The 19,111-nt window shown below is 46.4% G+C and overlaps 1 protein-coding gene across 1 annotated transcript; it reads right to left on the bottom strand.

Moving 5' to 3' along the window:
• Positions 1 to 984: 984 nt before the first annotated feature.
• On the bottom strand, positions 985 to 18,819 carry Knstrn (kinetochore localized astrin (SPAG5) binding protein). The gene is made up of 9 exons (XM_052183246.1): positions 18,611 to 18,819; positions 18,411 to 18,502; positions 14,926 to 15,052; positions 13,675 to 13,722; positions 10,484 to 10,589; positions 10,195 to 10,288; positions 6,438 to 6,493; positions 3,834 to 3,908; positions 985 to 1,657 (listed from the first exon to the last, which is right to left on the bottom strand). The coding sequence occupies exons 1-9, from the start codon at positions 18,817 to 18,819 to the stop codon at positions 1,526 to 1,528; spliced, it is 939 nt and encodes a 312-aa protein (XP_052039206.1). The 3' UTR covers positions 985 to 1,525.
• Between the last annotated feature and the right edge of the window lie 292 nt (positions 18,820 to 19,111).

Genomic DNA, 19,111 nt, shown 5'->3' with positions numbered 1-19,111 from the left:
AATAGAAAGCTCGAAAACAATGGGGGATAGCCAAAGCAAACGCTGGTGTATTTCATTTGAGGAGATCATGGCTGCACCTTTGGTGACCTCAGAGGGGAGGAGCTGCTGCATGAGGCCCTGGGTTGGCTGTGGCAGATAAGCTGTAGACATATAGACAGAACACACGCAGCTGGCCACCAACATGGTGAACACAGCATGGCATACGCCGCTGCTAACGTGGAAGAGCCCATAACCCTGGAAGGCAGGAGGCCTTGCCACAGGCGCGGATGGAAATGCACTGGGTAAATCAGAACACTTGGATTTATGCCAGTATGCTCAAGTCACAGATCTAGACGAAACGCCATTTAATCCTTTCTTCCTTCCTCTGGTGAGGCCTGCTCCTTTTAACACAACTGTAGCCATTTTGTATTCAGACTCTATGTCACTCACAAGGTGAAATTGAGTTCATAGTTATTAGTGTAACTGATACTGAAAAATGTTACTAATAAGCCAAAACGATATGATTAAATCACTTGTACCCTGTTATTTCAATGTTCTGAAATTACCTTGTTTGCTGCCTGTCCACCATCTTTCTTACCTCACTCAGGACCAATCAGCTTAAAGGCTAGCTGGTAATACTTTACCTAGTAAGCCTCCTGCTCCTCTCCTTGCTCTTTAAACTTTACACCTGAGGTTTTTCCTCAGGTCTTCCTTGAGAGCAGACTGGTGCCACAGTTGGGCTTTACCTTCTTGTGGGCCTGGACTTCCAGTGTTGCGCTGTGCGGTCTATAAACTAATCTTGCTTAACCGAGACTGCTGTACACGTGACTCGTGTGGCATTTCAGAATCCCCAACATTTTCCTTGCTTTTCTGAGACAGGATTTCTGCAGCCTTGGCTATCCTCTAACTCAAGGCAATCCTCCTGCCTCAGCCTCCCAAGTCCTATGATTTTTATAGACATGAGCCACCACACTGGGTTAAAAAGGCTACTTTCATTCCTTAATGTTAGAATATTAATATTCATAGAAATATTTATTTCCAAAGCTCTGGGTGTAGTTTCAGGTAGGTGCTACTTTATATACTTCCACCCCATTTATTAAGCCAAAAAAAGTCAAGAATTTCAAGTTTATAAACTTAGCTCAACCAGAGAGAGAGAGAGACAAAGGGGACAGCATGGCTCGCAGTGACCAGTGACGTCTCCCACACAGTGCTCGAGCTGTCGTGGTGTGAGCTTTCTTTCCCACGTTTCCAAGTAAGCGTCTCTAGAGTCTTCAACGTGGCTGGTTTGGCATCCTAGCTCTAATTAGGGGCTGCTGCTTTCTCTGTTGCACAGGATGTGGAGTCAAACTCCCAGGTTCCTCCTTTGTGGGAGAGCAGAGCCATCTGAAGGTGGGGATCTGCTTAAGGGAGGAGCCCCAGCATCAACCACCTTAACCGATCAACTGCTGCAGAAGGGCTTTACCTAAGGGATAGTGAGTCCTTGAAGATATCCTAAGTGGCCTCTGCCGAGTTTATCCAGGAAGAAGCCCTGGCCGCCAGCCGTGCGTTACATTTCTAAGAGCTGCTCCATTTCCTCCAGGACTATTGTGAGGTCACTGGCTTTGTCCTCACATAAGGCTTGCTGTTCCAGGAACTGGATCCTTTCTTCTTCTTTCAACTTCAACTTCACCTTCAAGGCCTGAAAGGGAAATCATTCCAAAGGAAAACCTGTAACAAAACTCTTACAAGAAAGACATCCCCAGGACCTGTGCTACATAGAGGATGGCGAGCCCAATACTAGACAACATCTTATTTCCCGCCTTGCAATTTATCTGTGCTGGTTCAGCGAACTTTCCCACTCTGTATTTAAACTGGAACAATGAAATGTTCTCTCAACTCTGAGCACATCACGGTGTGGCCCTATAGGGGTGCGGAGACTTGGCTCCCCTGGGCCTTGTGACAGTTTTATCCCCAGGAACCTTTCTAGGTCCTCAGGGACACACACACACACACACACACACACACTAATTTGTGGAGGAAAAGCATCTAAAAAAAGAAACTGATTCAGTATAAAGTCTGGAATTTAGTTAATGATGACACGTCAGTGAGGAGTGTGAGGCATCACCCCTAGGGGGACCTGAATTTTCTATATTAGCTATGCAGCTTTTCTATAAATCTAAAATTATTTAAAATAGTTTATTAAAAACAAACAAGTGTACTGGGCCAGGTGCTATGGGCCGCCTTCTGGGGCACACTGGAACTTACCCTCCTAACCCCAAGCCCTACCAGGTGCTCTTGCTCCTGCCGGGAGCTCAGGCCCTGTCCCCACTGGACCTCAGCCCTAGGCAGGCCCTCGCCCTCGATCCTTTTCATCCACCTACGTGCCACGGTTCCATCGATCTGGATGTCGATCGTGGTGGACTATGGTGGGCTGCTTGCAGGGAGCCCAGACTGGGGTGTACTCTCTGTCTTGGACTCCTCCAGAAGGGAAGGAGGGAGCTGACTCTTGACCTAGGTCTGATCTAGGAGTGTGTTATTTATTACATCCCTAGAGAGTTGATCCTTGCTGCTCTCTGACTGCTGACCTGAGTCAGCCCTACCCACACAGGGAGCCCTGGTCATTTGATGTCCCCTCTCCCCATCTTTGCCCCCAACACAGGACTGTAGGGGCCATCCCTTTCCCCTCAGCCTCTTCCTCCCCAAGGAGCAAAGCCATAACAGGGTGAGGGCCACACTTCATGGTGGCTCTCCAGAAGCCCAGGCCTTAGAGGCAGAACTGACTTGGGGGTTTGTCTTCCCAGAGCTGCAACCACGATAGGGAGCGGGCTGGCTCTCAGCTCTGTGGTTCTTGGAGGTAGGGGAAGTCAAAACAACAAACATAACAAACAAAAGAACAAACAAACCAAATAGGAGCCAGGCAGGGGGGCAGGTGAAATTGTGCAAAGGGTAACACCTGCTGATAACCTGAGCCCCTTGCACTGGGGCACGTATGCACTGTGCGCCCACATACATTCACACTAAAGTGTAATGTAAAGGCAGGGGGACTGGAGCTGTCTTTGCAGTTGACTACTTCTTGTTCCTTCAGACAACTAAAGTTCAGCTCTTAGTACCCATGTCAGGCGCCTCACCAATGTCTCTAACTCTAGCTCCAGGGGATCTCAAGCCTTCTTATGTCTCCCATGAGGTACCTGCACATATGTGACACACATTGACACAGACACATAAGTAAACATAAATGTTCAAAGATAAGTAAATAAAAAGCCAGCCAAGCATGGTGACTCATGCCTATAATTCCTGTGAAGAGACTGAGGTAGGAGGATCATCCTGGGCTACATAGCAAGATCCTACTGGGGGACAGGGAAAAAGAAAAGAGGGAGGAAGGAAGGAAGGATAAACCAGAGAGATGGCTCAGCAGTTAAGTGGCTGTTTTATTTTTTAAGATTTATGTATATATGTATGTATGTATGTATGTATGTATGTATGTATGTATATATTTGAGTATACTGTCACTGTCTTCAGACACAGCAGAAGATTACATCGGATCCCATTACAGATGGTTGTGAGCCACCATGTGGTTTCTGGGATTTGAACTCAGGACCTTCGGAAGAGCAGTCAGTGCTCTTAACCCCTGAGCCGTCTCTCCAGCCCGTAAGTGGCTGTTCTTGCAAAGCTGACCCAGGTTGTTTGCGGTACCTAACATGGCAGCTCACAAATGCCTGTAGCTCAGTTCTAACCTCATGGGCACTGTCTCTCGCATTCTGTACGTATATACAGTTAGGCAAAATATACTCTAAAAAGGAAAAATAGAAGAACTATTCCCCCGGATCCATAAACCGTGGTGAAAGGCAGTGCTGCCTCGGGTGCGCCGCCCTTACCTGCAGCTCTTCCATCTGCTTCTTTGCAGTTTCATTGAAAACCTTCAGCTCGTCTTTCAAAGTTTCTAGCAGCAGCTAAGAGTAAAGAACACACATGGAGGTGAGCTGGTGTTGCGGCAAAAGCCTTAGTCCCAACACTTGGGAGGCAAAGCTAGATGGCGATCTCTGAGTTCAGAGCCAGCCTGGCCTACATAGTGTGCTCCAGGGTGGTGGAGACTAGGTAGTGAGACCCTATTTCAAAAGTAAGGGAGGGGGTGTGTATGCATGCATGCACGCACACATGTGCACGTACCAACATACACACACAGGGAGATACAGACAGATAGATACAGACACACACAGAAAGAAAGACAGAGACACATAGGTTAGATAGATAGAGACAGACAGACAGACACACATACACACATGAATTAGATGGTGGCTATTATCCTTTCTGTTCAATGACATATCCTGAGCACTGACTGAACCCAGGTCACTGGAGAGCCAGATTCTGAATGGGCACTGCTCTTAGGAACTGTTCTTCTTTGCCACAGACTCCTTTACCTAGAGCAGTAATATTCCCTGCATCTAATCCAATATCCCGGCAATCTCAACAGTCCACTCCCAAGAAGCTTGCTTTCTTACTACAGGCTCTTTCCTTGAGGTATTAACTTTATCAAATTTACCGTGTGCTCTGTACTGCACAGACCTCAGGAGCCAAGTCACAGCAAGTTCAGGAGGGAGCCACAGGTAGCCTCTTGGCTCGCACTGTGACAACTCATCTTCCTCAGGGAGAGATGAGACATTTGGAGCCATTATGCCCCAAATAATCTACCTTTCTTTAGGGAAGGAACCAAAAGGAAATTATGAATTCAAACAGGCTTGCCTTTACGGAGTTCTCAGCAATGGAATAGAGAAGAAATTTGGTGAAACGCAGAATAGGGAAATCAGACAGTCTCATTATACAAGTTCTGCCCATCAAAAGTTTTTGTGTGTTCGGTTGCACACGTGTATATGTGGTGTGTTTGAAGTGCTGGCATCAACCTTAGATGACAGCATGCTAGGTAAGCACTGTATTCCTGAGTCATGTCCCCAGATTTCTCTCACCCCCCCTCCTATGTGTTTATACCTGTGGCATATGCACATATACATGCAGTTACAAATTCTTGTGGAGTTCAGAGACTGACATCAGATACCTTCTTTGCTTTCTACCTTTAAAAAATTATTATTAATATTGCATATGTATGCATGGCATAGCATATATGTAGAGTCCATGGAACAATTCTGGAGTGGGTTCTTTTCATCCACCTTTCCCTTCCAGGGATCAAATTCAGATGGCAATGCTTGTATAGCAAGGACCTTAATCCACTGACCAGTCATCTTAAGCCATATAACCACCTTTCCCTTCCACCCTAAAACACTAAAAAAAACCCATTTCATATGCATGTGAACATATATATGTGTGCATGCATTATGAGATGTGTGTGGAGGCCAGAGGGCAACTTGAAGAAATGTTTTTTTTCCTTCCATCACCTGGGTTCTGGGATCAAACTTGGTTGTGGGGCTTGCAACAAGGACTTTTACCTATTGAGCCATCTCAACAGCTCTCTACTATTTAAAAAGAATTTATTTATTTACTTATAGGTAAGCGGGGAATTTATACCACCATGTGGAGGTCAGAGGACAGAGTGAAGGACCCAGTTCAGGGGCTGAACTCAGGTCATCAGGCTTGGCAGCAAGACCCTTTGCCTGCTCCCCGCCTCGCCTGTCTATCTCCACTTTAGTTTTGCGACAGGGTCCCTAAGTTAAGCAGCTGGCTAGGCTGGCTGGACAGCGAGCTCCAGAGATCCACCTGGTCCCTCTCCTCTACCGCCCAGCTTTCACCTGAGGGTCTGAACTGAGGTCTTTGTGCTGTGTGGCCTGCACTGTGCTGACTGAGGCCTCCCCTCAGCCCCATTCTGTGTTTGTGTGTGTCAGCTCACATTCTGTGTTTGTGTGTGTCAGCTCACATTCACTCATATCTACCTGTGAGGATAAAAACCACCTCCCAAGTAAAATGTGCTGAAAGTACACAGAGCATTTCTCTCTTCTATTATCATCATCCAAAGGAAGCATCTTAGCATCTCTGCAAAGCACAGAGCAGAGGTCTTGGCTCCTGTTTGGGTGATGGGCTAGCCTGATTCCATCTTAAGATTAAAAGCCATCTTGTTATACAAGGTCAAAATAAGTTCATTCTTGCTTTTTGTAAAACTTGGCTGTGACCAGGTCTTGACCCATTTTCTGGAATTTGACATGTTCCATACCCTATACCCTAACCTCCATCCCCCTCCCCCCTATTAGATGTTGGGTCAAATAATTTCTGAAATGATCAGCAAAGTTCCTATGTAACCAAAATTCTTATCCTTGAAAACCCACTAGTCTTACAGTTTTAGGGGGGCTATATAAATCCCACCATCTATGTTCAATGATATTTTCTTGAACCCTGCTGAAGGGAGACGGCCCTGTGAGAAAATAAAGCTTGCATAATTTGACCAAAGAATCTGAATGATGGTCATTACTCTTACTTAGTAGGTTTAACACTGAGCCCTGGCTGAGGGCTCTACCCATCTACACCCTCGCTCTCACCATGGAGTCCGAGTGATCTGTGGTGGGTTCCTGCTTTGATGCCAGGGTCTCTCGGCCTAAAATAGATGGACACAACAAAGTGAGCCTCATGTGAGAAGACACCTTAACCCAGAGGAGAAATGGCCCTCCATGGACAAGTACAGGTCTATTCCTGAGGAAAGCCTCTTCAGCGCCTGTTCCTGGAAGCTCTCCCTGAACATGTCTTTCATGGCAGCCTGAATAGCTGTGTTTTCTTCAGAGTTGTCTGTAGGGCCGTTTCTGATGCTAAGGTCCTGTTCCCTAGTTGGTTCTTGATCTGTTAGTAAAGAAAGCATGGGCCAATTGCTGGACGGAAGAAATAGGTGGGACTTATGGGTCCCTGGAAAGAAAAAAAGGAGACGCAAAGGGAGGGGAGGGTTCACCATGTTTTGGAGAGAGCAGAACCAAGCAGCCATGTGAGGTCTCAGGAAGAGTGGGGGCCTGAGGCCAGCCGCTCCTATAGGTAGGTGGGTGGGTGATCAGGGATATTTAGCAGTGACTACATGTATCTTGCCAATTAAAAGTTTAGAGCAGGTGGGAGGTGCAGAGATAAGAATATTGTTAAGGGCACACTTGCTTTTCCAGGTGGGAGATACTAGCATCCAGCAATTGTGTCAAAGGCAAGTTGAAAAGGAGCAACTGTGTACCTGTGCCTTTTATCCACGGATTCAAGAGGAGCTTGGGGGAGGGGGGCTGCCCTTCCTGGAGCTTAGGTGGGGTAACAAAAAAGCTACATGCAACACCTGTCTCTCCAGGTTTGAAAATGGCCAGAGTCTGTTGAGGGTTGGTCTTGTGCATTGCATGTTCAGATGCTGATTTTTGTGTTAAGCCCTGAATTTTCTCAGTACTATAAGTACTATATACTATATATAGCAAATGCTACAGCTAGCTTTCTTAAAAGTGATCGCTATCCCAACTTTTTAGAGGGCCCCCAGAAGGAAAACAATGCACCAAATCAGCAGGAAGCAGTGTTAAGAGTGATGCCCCCATTCCCAAGGGGTAGGGTGGATGGTTTCTGGTTGCTCAAGGATGATGGATGGGTGCCTGTCATCATTTGAGGGGTGGTTCCAAGTTGTTAAAGTCTTGATCATGGAGGAAACAAACTGAGGGAGGTTAGATTTGGGGATTCTTTTTTCTTTCCTCTATCCTTCTTTTTCTCCTATCTAGTGTTGGAGGAAAAGTGGGGGAGAAGGGATAAAAAGAAAAGGGGTAATAGGAATAGTAGGAATGAAGGCTAGATTGCTGAATCTACCCTTAGACCACAGAGCTGCTACTCGCCAAAAATCTTACATTGGCATAGATCTTTGTATACTGATACAAATTTAAGGTTATATTAGGTTATATTTGTTGAGGTTTGATCTGTTGCTGGGTACTGTAATACTAAATTCTGTATCCCAAGGTCTAGCTGCCTCAAGATGAGTGAATCCTCACATATGCCAGCTTCTGTGGTGCAAACCTTGCTCCTTAATTTAAAACTACTGGTTGAGTAAAGATGCCTGTAGTTGGGCAGAAGAGAGGTAGGCAGGGCTTTGGTTCCCAGGCCTGGGGTCTAAGGCTCCATGAAAGAGAGTAGAGAAGGAAGAAGGTGCCACGGGGTAGGTAGATCATGCGCTCATGGGGGTCAGCCGGTCAGCCAGTTAGAGCGGCCCAGGCAGAACATGCAAGTGATATTTTAGGCTTATTGACAGAGCACAGAGGGTTGATATCTAATGCTTTAAGGCTTATTATATGACCTGTCTTTCACTTGGGAACTAAATGATTAAAGGTGGGGTTGAAACCCTCAAACAACAACTGCTGCATCATACACTGGTATAGATCTTTGTATAATGGTACAGATCAGGATTATATTTGTTACAACATACTATGTGTATGTATTTCAACTCCTGTTTAAGGTATTGTACTTATGCAATGTTAAGAAAGAAATGTTGCAAAATATTTGATCTGTGGACCCCAAGATTGTGTTGTTTACCAGAAACACCTGTTTGTAGTTGTGGTGTGGCTTCAGAACACACTTTAATGTCCTTGTGGGACGCAGTGTTGTCATTGGAGTGGATTTTGAAGTTTCAAAAGCCCATGGCGAAGCACAGTCAGTCAGTCAGTCAGTCTGTCTGTCTCTCTTCTCTTTCCCCCTACCTCTCCCACTCCTTCTTCCCTCCCCACCTCCCTCCAGATCAGGATGTACCTCTCAGCTACTGTTCTGGTGCCTGCCTGTCACCATGCTTCTAACCATGATGCAGTCTTAGCGTCTGAAACTGTAAGTAAGCCCCCACAATTAAATCCTTCCTTTTATGAGATGCCTCAGTCACAGCAATACAACAGTGACTAAGATAATATCAGTGCACCTTACCGTGGGCTAGGAGTGGTATTCCCCCTGCCTTTCAACTCCAGCTCATAGGAGGCTGAAGCAGTAAGATCCAAAGTTCAAGGTCAGCCTGGGATACCTAATAAAAACTTGTCTCAAACCCTACCTTCCCCACAAAACAAAACAAAACAAAACTATATATATATAGGCAAAACATTCTCACAGAATAAAGTCTTTTAAAAAAAGAGAAACAAAAACCTCTCCCAACCACCAACCCTAAAATTGTATCTGTAGATGTAATAAACCTTAGCATGTGGCAGGCCCTGGGTTCCATTTCCAGTAGAGTCAGTATTCCTAATTCAAAGAGGTCAAAGCCCCATTCTTGGGCAGTCTCTGGCTCTCTTCAGTCCAGCTTGAGGTTGTGGACAAATTCTTTTCTTGGGGGTACAGTATTAGGGATAGGACCTAAGATCTCAAGACCATATCCTGAACATATGTTCTTCCATTGAGCTATACCTACCCAGGTATCCCATTGTAGGCACTGGGATAAAGCCAACTCAGGAACTGTTGAGACAGAACTGTCCCTCTTGTCACCTGAGCAAGTCGCCTTGTAAGCTACCTTCTACTTTCCTAGAAAGAAACACAATGTCTGGCCTCTTTGCAAGCTCATAGCTGCTGGCACTGAATAAATAGACAGTGTTTAGCTAAGAACAAAGTGTCTTCCTACAGTTATGTCATACTCTAATAGTCAGGTGGAAATGGGTATTTCCTTATGTCTTGGATAGTGTTCCCTAGTGTCACAGAACTTATGGAAGGTCTCTATATATTAAGGGAATTTATTGTAATGACTTAACACTCTATAGTCCAACTAACCCAACAATGGGCGGCTGTGAATGGGAAGCCCAAGAATCTAGTAGTTACTCAGTCTCATGAGGCTAGTTGTTTAAGTTGGTCTTCTGTAGAAGTAGGTTCCAACAGATATGCTGGCAAGCAGTCAAGGAGTGAAACTTCCTTCTTCCAGTGTCCTTATATAGGCCACCAGCAGAAGGTGTGGCCGAGATTAAGGTGTGTACCACCAAGCCTGTATCTAAAGCTCATACAGGGCTGACCTTGAACTCAAGAGACCTGCTTGCCTCAGTTTCCTGGGATTAAAAGCATGTACTACCTTGCCCATGCCTAAGACTTTCGTTGCCACTATGCCTCAAGATCTCCATGTCAAGATCCAGGTCAGAAACCTGTCTTCTAGTCTCAAGATCTGGATCACAGGAGAGCCCTCAATTTCTGGATTATAGTTCATTCCAGATGTAATCAAGAATAGCATCACAAGTCAGAACATTAAGAAACACAGAAAAATCTTTAGGGCTTGGCCAAACAGCTCCTTCCCTCACATGGCAAAGGTGCCGTGCTGCCAACAGAGCCCCGTGTGCGGTCTCTCACCTGGGTTGAGTCCTTTGCTCTCCAAAATTGCTAAGCAGTTATCCTGAAACTTCTCCAGTAGCTCCACTTTCTGCGTCAGGTCCTTCAGCTCCCCCTATGGAGTGGCAAACTGACAAATCAGGAGACATCCTACAAGAGGTAGGTCTTCCCTGCCTGTCCTCTTGGTGAAGCACAGCAGGAGCTGGCTTCTCTTCTGTCTGCAGGGGTCCCTTTGCTCCCACCCAGCAGGAGTTCGCCCGCATCACCAGAGGCAGCGGAGGGGTCAGAACCAACCGGGCGGGCATCTGACCTGAGTCTCTGTCAGCTTCTGGTGTAACTGCTTGTTGACGGCCTCCAGCAGCTCGTTTTTATCCTTTAGTTCCTCCTCCGGCTTTTGCTTATTAAATGGTTTGTAGCTAAATAATAATAATAATAAAGGTTGTAGTAAAATGAATAGGTGCCAGGCTTAGGCGAACATGCTAGTGAACTGTTCAAATGGGTTCCATCCTGACTTCCTGACAATGGTCTGTAACCTGAAGCTCTGTTTCCTCATTTCTAGAATTAAGACAATACCTACATTTTATACTATTACTACAAATAAAAAATCCATGGACAATGCTTAACCTGTCTGCTGACACATGGCAAACATGTTAATCATCAGCTGTAATTCTTAACATTTAAGCATCACTTTGAATGCCCTGACTTTTCAAAAACACCTGTGTACGCATGCATGGTGCTTCTGTACAGGTGCATGCAGATGTTCATCATTGCTCTCCATTTCATTCCCGAGACAAGATGTCTTCCTGAATCTGAAGCTCCCCTTGATCACCAGCCAGCCAGTTCCTATCTACCTGGAGGTGGTGGCGCAGGCCTGTAATCCCAGCACTCTGGGAGGCAGAGGCAGGCAGATTTCTGAGTTCAAGGCCAGCCTGGTCTACAGAGTGAGCTCCAGGACAGCCAGGGTTATACAGAGAAACCCTCTCTCGGAAAAAAAAAAACAAATCCAAAAAACCAAAAAAACCCAAAAGTATACTTAAATACTTTAGCCTCCTTTCTAGCCCACCACCCAACAGAGGTAGTGGAAAGGAAAGGTTAATAAGGCAAAGCAAATGGACCTGTTTAGAAATAGTTCTTTGGGTGACTCCAATCTTGATTGTCAGGATATCAGCAGTTCAGTTTATATGAATCAGCAGCAGTAGCTCAATTCACTTGCAAACACCATTAACAAACCAGCAGTGGCAGTTTGAGGCAGAAAAAAAACCCTCGCAAGGCTCTGAGAATTAGCCCATGAGTCCCCAGAAGCAGCAAGAGCCCTCTGGAACAGCACCAGTTCTTTGGCACATTTCTCTCTATGATCAGCAAAGAGTGGCAAGGCGAACCAATACCACACAGCACCAGCCACTGTCTGTTGGGCTATATTTATACCCTTCCCAAACATCATGTGTTCTCTCAAGTATCTGTTCTAGCAAAACATCACATGCCCTTTTTCAAGCAGCTTCCAGAAAAACACCAGGTGTCTGTTCTCAGCAAAGCATCCTCTGTGTGTCTGTTTTCAGTGAAAACAGCCTCTCATAAGGTAGTTTCCAGAAAAACATTACATGATATGACCAAGTCTCCAAAGAAACCAGAAATTTCCACTTCAGACAGCACAGGACTGAAGAGGTCATGCAAAGTTGTTGAGGCTGTGTACCACGAAGAGAGCCTATGAGAGGCTTCAGCCTGGCTGCAGCAGAAGACTCCAGTACCATGGAATGACCACCAAGAACTGCGGTTGAGTGGAGTCAACCAGAGCCTAAAGTGCTACAGAGGTCAGAGCTGGAGAAGTGACCTAAGCCATTTGGGGGAGCCCAGATCATGTGTGGATTCCAGACAATGGAATAAGAAGGTGTAGAGGTGAAGTTGCCTTGGATACCCCAAGATGTTAGCTTACTAAGGATAGCTGCTAACAGGGAGTGGACCCAGGCCAAGAAAAAGAAGTTTGTTGCAGTCAACAAGGATGAAAGGATTTGGAGATATGAAGACCACTTTTACATCAGACATGGAGATGCAGAGTTTGAAGTTTACCCAGCTGGTTTCGGGTCTTGCTTTCAGTATTTCCTCACTGTGATGTTTTGGAATGGTAATGTATATCCTGTGATGATGGAGGTATGTGATCTGCTTTTTAATTTTGATTTTATATGGGATTACAGTTAAGTGGATGAACCTCAGAAAAGACTTTTTAACATTGTTGAGACTGCTATAGACTAGGGAGACATTTGAAGTTGGACTAAATGTATTTTGCATTATGATATGCCTAGGGATGACCCCATAGACTCATATGTTTGAACAAGCCTATAGGGGCCAGGGAGTTGGAGGTGGTTTTTAAATATGGCCCAGGGAATGGCATTTATTAGGAGGGGTGTTCTTACTGGAGAAGTGTGTCACTGTAGGAGTGGGCTTTGAGACCCTCCTAGCTGCCTGGAAGCCAGTCTTCTCCTGTTTGCCTTCAGCCCCTGCACCATGCCTGCCTAGACACTGCCAGGCTCCCACCTTGATGATAATAGACTCAGCCTCTGATCCTGTAAGCCAGTTCCAATTAAATGATGTCCCTATAAGAGTTGCCTTTGTCATGGTGTCTCTTCACAGCCACAAAACCTTAAGACACTGTCCATCATTGAAGGAAGTCAGGACAGGAACTTACATGAGGCAGGAACTGGTAGGCAGAAATGGATGAAGAGGCCATGGAGGGGTGCTGCTTACTGACTTGCTACACATAGCTTGCTCTGCTGGCTTTCTTCTAGAACTCAGGACTACCAGTCCTGGGGTAGCCTCATCCACAAGGGGCTAGGCCCTCCCTCATTAATCTTTAATTAAGAAAATGCCTTACAGGCTTGTCTGCAGCCCAATCTTACGGAGGCATTTTCTGAGTTGAGGGTCCCTCTTCTTCAGTGACTCTCGCTTGTAATGATATAAGACTAGCCAGCACACCCTACAACCCTAGTTGGCCTAAAATGTATCCTAGAATGGCCCTGAACTTGTGAGAATCCTGCTCAGCCTCCTATGTACTTCTATTACAGGCACAATCCAACACATCCACAAAGAAGCTTTTTCCAGTTATGGGGGCTGCCGGGGTGGCTCAGTGGGTAAGAGCATGCACTGCTTTTCTAGAGGGCTCAAGTCCAGTCCCTAGCACTCACATCAGGCAGCTCATAACTGCCTGATTCCAGCTTCAGTGGAGGTCTGATTCTCTCCAGGCATTTGCACTGACATGCACACATATACAGGTAAAATTTTCAAAAATCTTGTCTTAAAAAAACCTTTACTTTTTTAGTAGACTAAAAAGTCTACTGCTCAAGATGATGGTACCACTGATCCATCCCCTGATGGTGGACTGTCTTAACCCCGAAAGTCCACTCAGGTATATGGCATGGTACCCAGACTAAGATACACCACACGAGCCCAGTGTGCCGGTCATCTACAGCCACAACTGCAAGCCCCCACCCTCAGTCTCCCCATACTCACCTGCTTTTCAGGGTCCTCCTGCCAGCTGTCTCTGCAACTTTCACCTGCCTGTGGAAGCAGAATCAAACTCAGAGAACCACAGTATGTGGTGCTACAAATAAGGTGCAAATAAGGGCTTGGCTTCTTTGCTGTTTTGAGACAGGGTTTGAAATCCCAATCCTCCTGCCTCAGCCTCCTCAGTTCCAGGAGAGCAGGTGCATGCTATCACACCTAGCTTAAGATAGTTGAGTTTCCGAGGAAAGAACCGAAGAGTCCATCCCGGAAACCAGCACAGGCTGAGAGCTGAGCATGTGTACTGGTTTCACCTGCAACAACCTGGCAGACCTGAGCTCGCTTCTGATGCAATGGCTATCTCATGTCAACCACATTCGCCTGGAAGAGGGTCACTGCCTAGAGTCATAGGTACATGCTAGATCCTGGGGCTGGACCCCGCTCAGGCCATGCATAAGGCTTACAGTCAGCCTCAGCTGTCAGGCTAAGACTGTTTGGCCATATTATTTTACGTGGATGGGTGTTTTTCCTACATGCATCAGATCTGTGCCTGGAACTAACAGAGGTCAGAGGAGGACATTGTCTCTTGGAGCTAGGTGAGAGATGGATTAGAGTTACCATGCTGGTGCTAGGTGTTGTGGTAAATCTCTAACCCCAAAAGCCTGGTTAAAGAAATCACAACTCAATTCATTAGACTACAAGCTACACACACGCCTAGATTGGGCAGATCTACCTACGCTACTCTATTCCCATCTCTGAGATTCCACATAACTTGAGGTTTCTCCAAGTCAGGTGCTTCTCTCCATTCTCCTTCCTCCTCCTCTGTTGATCCTCTCCCTCCTCCCTCCCCTTCTTGCCCCAAACTTTTTAGCTCCTCCTCCTTCCCTCCCTCTCACCGGCTCTAGCCTTTATTTGAAAAGTTAAGGTGGGGAGAAGGTTCACAAGACACCTGTATATCTGATTACCTCCTTGTCTGCAGCCCCTCCCAGGAGTTAAATTAACATCAAGATACAAGAGCAGGGCTATCCACAACAGCTAGGAACAGAACCAGTGTCCTCTCAAAAGTCAGAGCTGCTAAACCGTCTCTTCAATCTCTATTGAAACATTTCTGGTGCTCAGTAATTTCTAGAAAAATCAGTATCTCTGCCTGTCCCTCCACCTCTCTGCTGGAGAGTCAACCCAGCCCTTGACCACACAGGGCAAGCACTTGGGCTCTCTCTCGTAAGGCGTTACAACCAGATATCAGCGACCTGCTCTCACCCATTTTCTCGTCTTGGTTTGGCGGCTTTTGTAACATCAGGCTCCGAACCTCCTGGATGAAGATGTCTAAGTGAGTCGGCTTCTTTGGATTTAACGGGTAATTTAGAAGTAGCTCGAGTTTGTGTATCTGGAAGGGAGCACAGGAGTGAAGACACAGCATGACCCACCAGCTTCCTTGTCGAGCGAGAGCCCCACTCGGAGCTACTGTATATAATACCAAATAAGAGCCCTTATTTTCATACTGTCCGATCTTTTTTTTGTTTTGTTTTGTTTCTGGTTTTGGTTTTTTCGAGACAGGGTTTCTCTGTATAGCCCTGGCTATCCTGGCATTCACTCTGTAGACCAGGCTGGCCTCGAACTCAGAAATTGGCCTGCCTCTGCCTCCCAGAGTGCTGGGATCACAGGCGTGCACCACCACTGCCCGGCTCATACTGTCCAATCTTAATATAGGAATAGAGTCCTATTCCAAGTCCCTACACTGATTTGCTTCGAAAATGTAGAGGCTGTTCTTGACTCTGCCTCCAAACGCTGGGTTTGTAGGTGTATTGTTTTATAAAACAAAATCCCCAATGTTTGATTTACCTATAAGGACTCAGGAGCCAGTCACTGTGATAAAAGGCTGTTAGCTCAGAGAGGCAGAGAGAGCACCCAACTGATCTTCCTACTCCACTGATGTCTTAGACAGAAAAGCTCCTTCTCCACACTGTCTTAAATACCGTTCGCCTCACAGGCCCTCCCTTCTCTTTCCTGGCTCTTAAGTTCATTCCCTGTCAGCTGGTTGGTGCTCTGCCTCTTGCCCTGTTACTGACTTCACTTAACTCTTGTTCACAGAAAGCTCTTGGGTTAAATGTGTGTGCTAAGACTGAACCACACTGCAAGAAACAGCTTTTTCCAGTTCACAATCTCTGGGTTCACAATGTGATCAAATATCTCGCAACAAGGTGTGCACCAACACACAAAATCCACTGCTTTGTGTGCCTGATGACACACCAAACTTTGGGGCAGGCTACAGCTACGTGACTATGGAGGCAGAAGGAAAACCCAGGTGGAGCCGCTCTCAGGGATCCACATCCGTTCTCCCCAGACAATTATCTAGCTGCATTCTCTTAAGTGTTCCCTACTCTCACCAAAATGTCTTCCCAACCACTCTGACATCTTCATGTCCTGGCGGCTTGGGAAATATCAGGTATATGACCAAAGCTCAGGAATCAACTGCAAGTGGAATGAAAGGAGTATGTCAGCTACGGTCTGTTTTACTGCCCTGTAGATATAAACTCTTTCCTCTCCTCTTCCCTACGCCAGGCTCTTGACCTCCCAGTTCTTGCTCTTCACTGACCCCTTGTTACGAGATTCCTACTTGGCCCTCCTGCTGATCTCCTTGCTGGGCCAGACCAGGTAACCCATCCCCACACACATGATCTCCATTTACAGGTCACAGCGCCTGTCAGGCCCCAACCCCTAAGCTGCTCTATTTCTTTCCAGCTGAGAAGTTTTTAGATTATACGAACTCCACTTTCCTCACTGTGAAATGGCTCCTTTAAGCTGGATGTAGGTTACAAGGCATAATAATTAAGTTGAAGAAATGAGGTATAAAGTGCTGAATCATATTGTAGAGCACTTTGCATTTAATAAAAACTTTATCCAAATAACTTGCTGCACATTAATTTGGAGTAAATATAGTTCCTCAATGTAACACATTTTGTTTATAGGTACAATTTTCAGGACATTAAAACTGTAGTTTCAATATTCCTAACACTATGCAATTATTAAATGGGTTTTTTCCAGGTATCTGTCAGAAGAAAGAAGTATCTTTGTGGTATTATCTTGTCAGCTCAAGTAGTAGTAAACTAAATATAATATTATATCTAGTCCACGTAATACGAGCTCATAAAAATTGAAAAATAACTCATTAATTGCAATTAGCTCCAACAATCTGGATCTGCTGAACCCTGAGGACTATACTGTAGAGAAAATCAGTAGAACTTAAGATGGTCTCCTAAAAAGAGAGACACTAAGGAGAATTAGATGGCTGGTGTAAGGGAAGAGAAGAAAGATGGTCGAAGTTGTTATTCACACACACACACCCTCCCCGCCAGGGTCTTACTGTATAACCCTGGCCTTGAGCTCACTACATGGAGCACACATGTATCCTCTTTCCCAGGTATCTAGAGCGCGGGGATGACAGGTGTGTACCACACTCACCTTCATTTCCTAGCTTTGTTTTTTCTTTGTAGGTGGAGACCACCTAAAAACCTTACATGTGATCATGAAGCTGGGACAGGGATTGCAAGCAGCGAGATGAAAGCTTGGGTTTGGTTAGGAAGTCTGGTCACTGCCAGCTCTCCAGGGCACTGTGAGGAAGGGGTTCTCCAATCCCTGTTCTCCAATCTGCTGCGTAGAATTATCTGGAATGGTAAAAGGCTGCTCCTAAATCCCTCCTAACAGCTGCTCAACACCAGGACCATCTTCTATGCTATAATCGCACATTAGGCAGTACAGCCTCTACAGACCTCACCTGATGACATTCAACCACAAGAAAATCAGCACAGACCAAGAGGGAAAAACAACTACCAACTGTTTTCAGTTACACGTCTCTCTTCTGTCAAGGTTCTCAGTAACTTTGTCTGGGACGGGCTCATCTCTCTCGTTCCACTCAACATATATTGATGGTTTGTGCGAGAGCCACTGCACACGTGTTAATGTGAAAAAGGAATCCTGGTGCTTTCTCCCCACTATGCCACTTCTCAAATGATTTTCTTCTCTGACAACCCACACCTGCAAGGCAACCAATCTTAACCTGGAAATAAAAAGGATAACTGCATAAAAAGCGATTTCTAGGGTTAGAGCGATGGCTCAGAGGTTAAAAGGGAAAATTACTCTTTCAGAGGACTGGAGTTTTCTTCCCAGCACCAATATCATGTGGCTCACAACTGCCTGTAACTCCAGCTCTAGGAGATCAAGACCCCTGACCCTCCTTGGACACCTATGCTTATATGCACAAGCGCCCCCAGCACCACACACAGGATTTTAAAAAAATGGTTCTAGAGAGGCAAGTGTGGTGGCAGTGAGCCTGTAATTTCAGCATTCTGGTGCTGAGGTGGGGCAGTTGTTGAAAGCTAATGTTACAAAGGGCTACAGAGTGAAACCTACCTTTAAAAAATGGAGGGGGCGGGGAAGAAAAGAAAAAAGTGAGCAGGATTTGTGTGTGTCCCAGCCCAGTCTGGGCTGCCACTACACCACACACACACACACACACACACAGACACACAGAGCTATTCCTAAAAAACAACCAACAATTTGGATCTAACTGGTAAACGCAGAAGGGGGCTGGGTCAGGAGTAGGAACAGGGATTCTTAGACAGCCCCAGTTGGGGGTGAGGTGCAGAAGGATGTTAGAGCTAACCGAACGCCGCCCCGACAAACAGATTTCGACCCTCTTACTCCTAGCATTGTCCACACCGGCTGGTGGCGGTGTGGACACCCACCTGCGGGCAAGCCGCAGCTTGGCATCGAGTGGAGCTGTGCCTCGCACATCGTCTTAGCGCTGGCCATCGTAGCCGGGTGGCTTGGCTGGACCCTAGAAGTGCAAGGCGGATATTAGCAGCGCCGGAGCCCCGCCACGCCACGCCAGCCCGCCAGCCCGCCCGCCCGCACACATCCCAGCTTCGGGCCCGCAGAAGCTAACCCCGGTGCCGGCTGCTCCCATCCGCCGTTCTCTCCGCTCCCTTTCAAATGCTGCTCCGCAGCAACTGCCCAGTCCTCGGTAGAGTCTGCCGCCGCGCTTTCAAAAGGAAACTTCCGGGAGCTGGGCGGGAAGGGGCGCGGCTCCGAGTCTGTAGGCGGCCCTGTTGTACGGAAGACTGCCTCCTGTGCCTCGGCCTCGGGAGCTGCCATGCTGTACGGAAGGTTTGAGCAGCGTTGCTCCAGCTGGTCAAGGCCGGGCCAGGGACTTACATGGGTGGCTTGAATGGAGCTATTGAACCACGCTGTCACATTCCAGCCTGAAGGCAGAAACGTGAACTCACCTAGCATCAAGTCACAATCCTCTTTATTTGGTCTGTGATTGTTAAGGATCCTGCCAGGAATACAAGTGACCTGAATAGAAACTACCAGATACTAGGTGAAGAGTAGGAGATCTTTACATGAAGGACACCAGTGGGCTGAAATAGCTAATGTGCTAAAAACA

Source organism: Apodemus sylvaticus, chromosome 5 (assembly GCF_947179515.1).
Source record: "Apodemus sylvaticus chromosome 5, mApoSyl1.1, whole genome shotgun sequence".
Taxonomy (NCBI): domain Eukaryota; kingdom Metazoa; phylum Chordata; class Mammalia; order Rodentia; family Muridae; genus Apodemus; species Apodemus sylvaticus.
The sequence above is the reverse complement of the archived record's forward strand: the minus strand, read 5'-3'. Positions and strand labels throughout refer to the sequence as shown.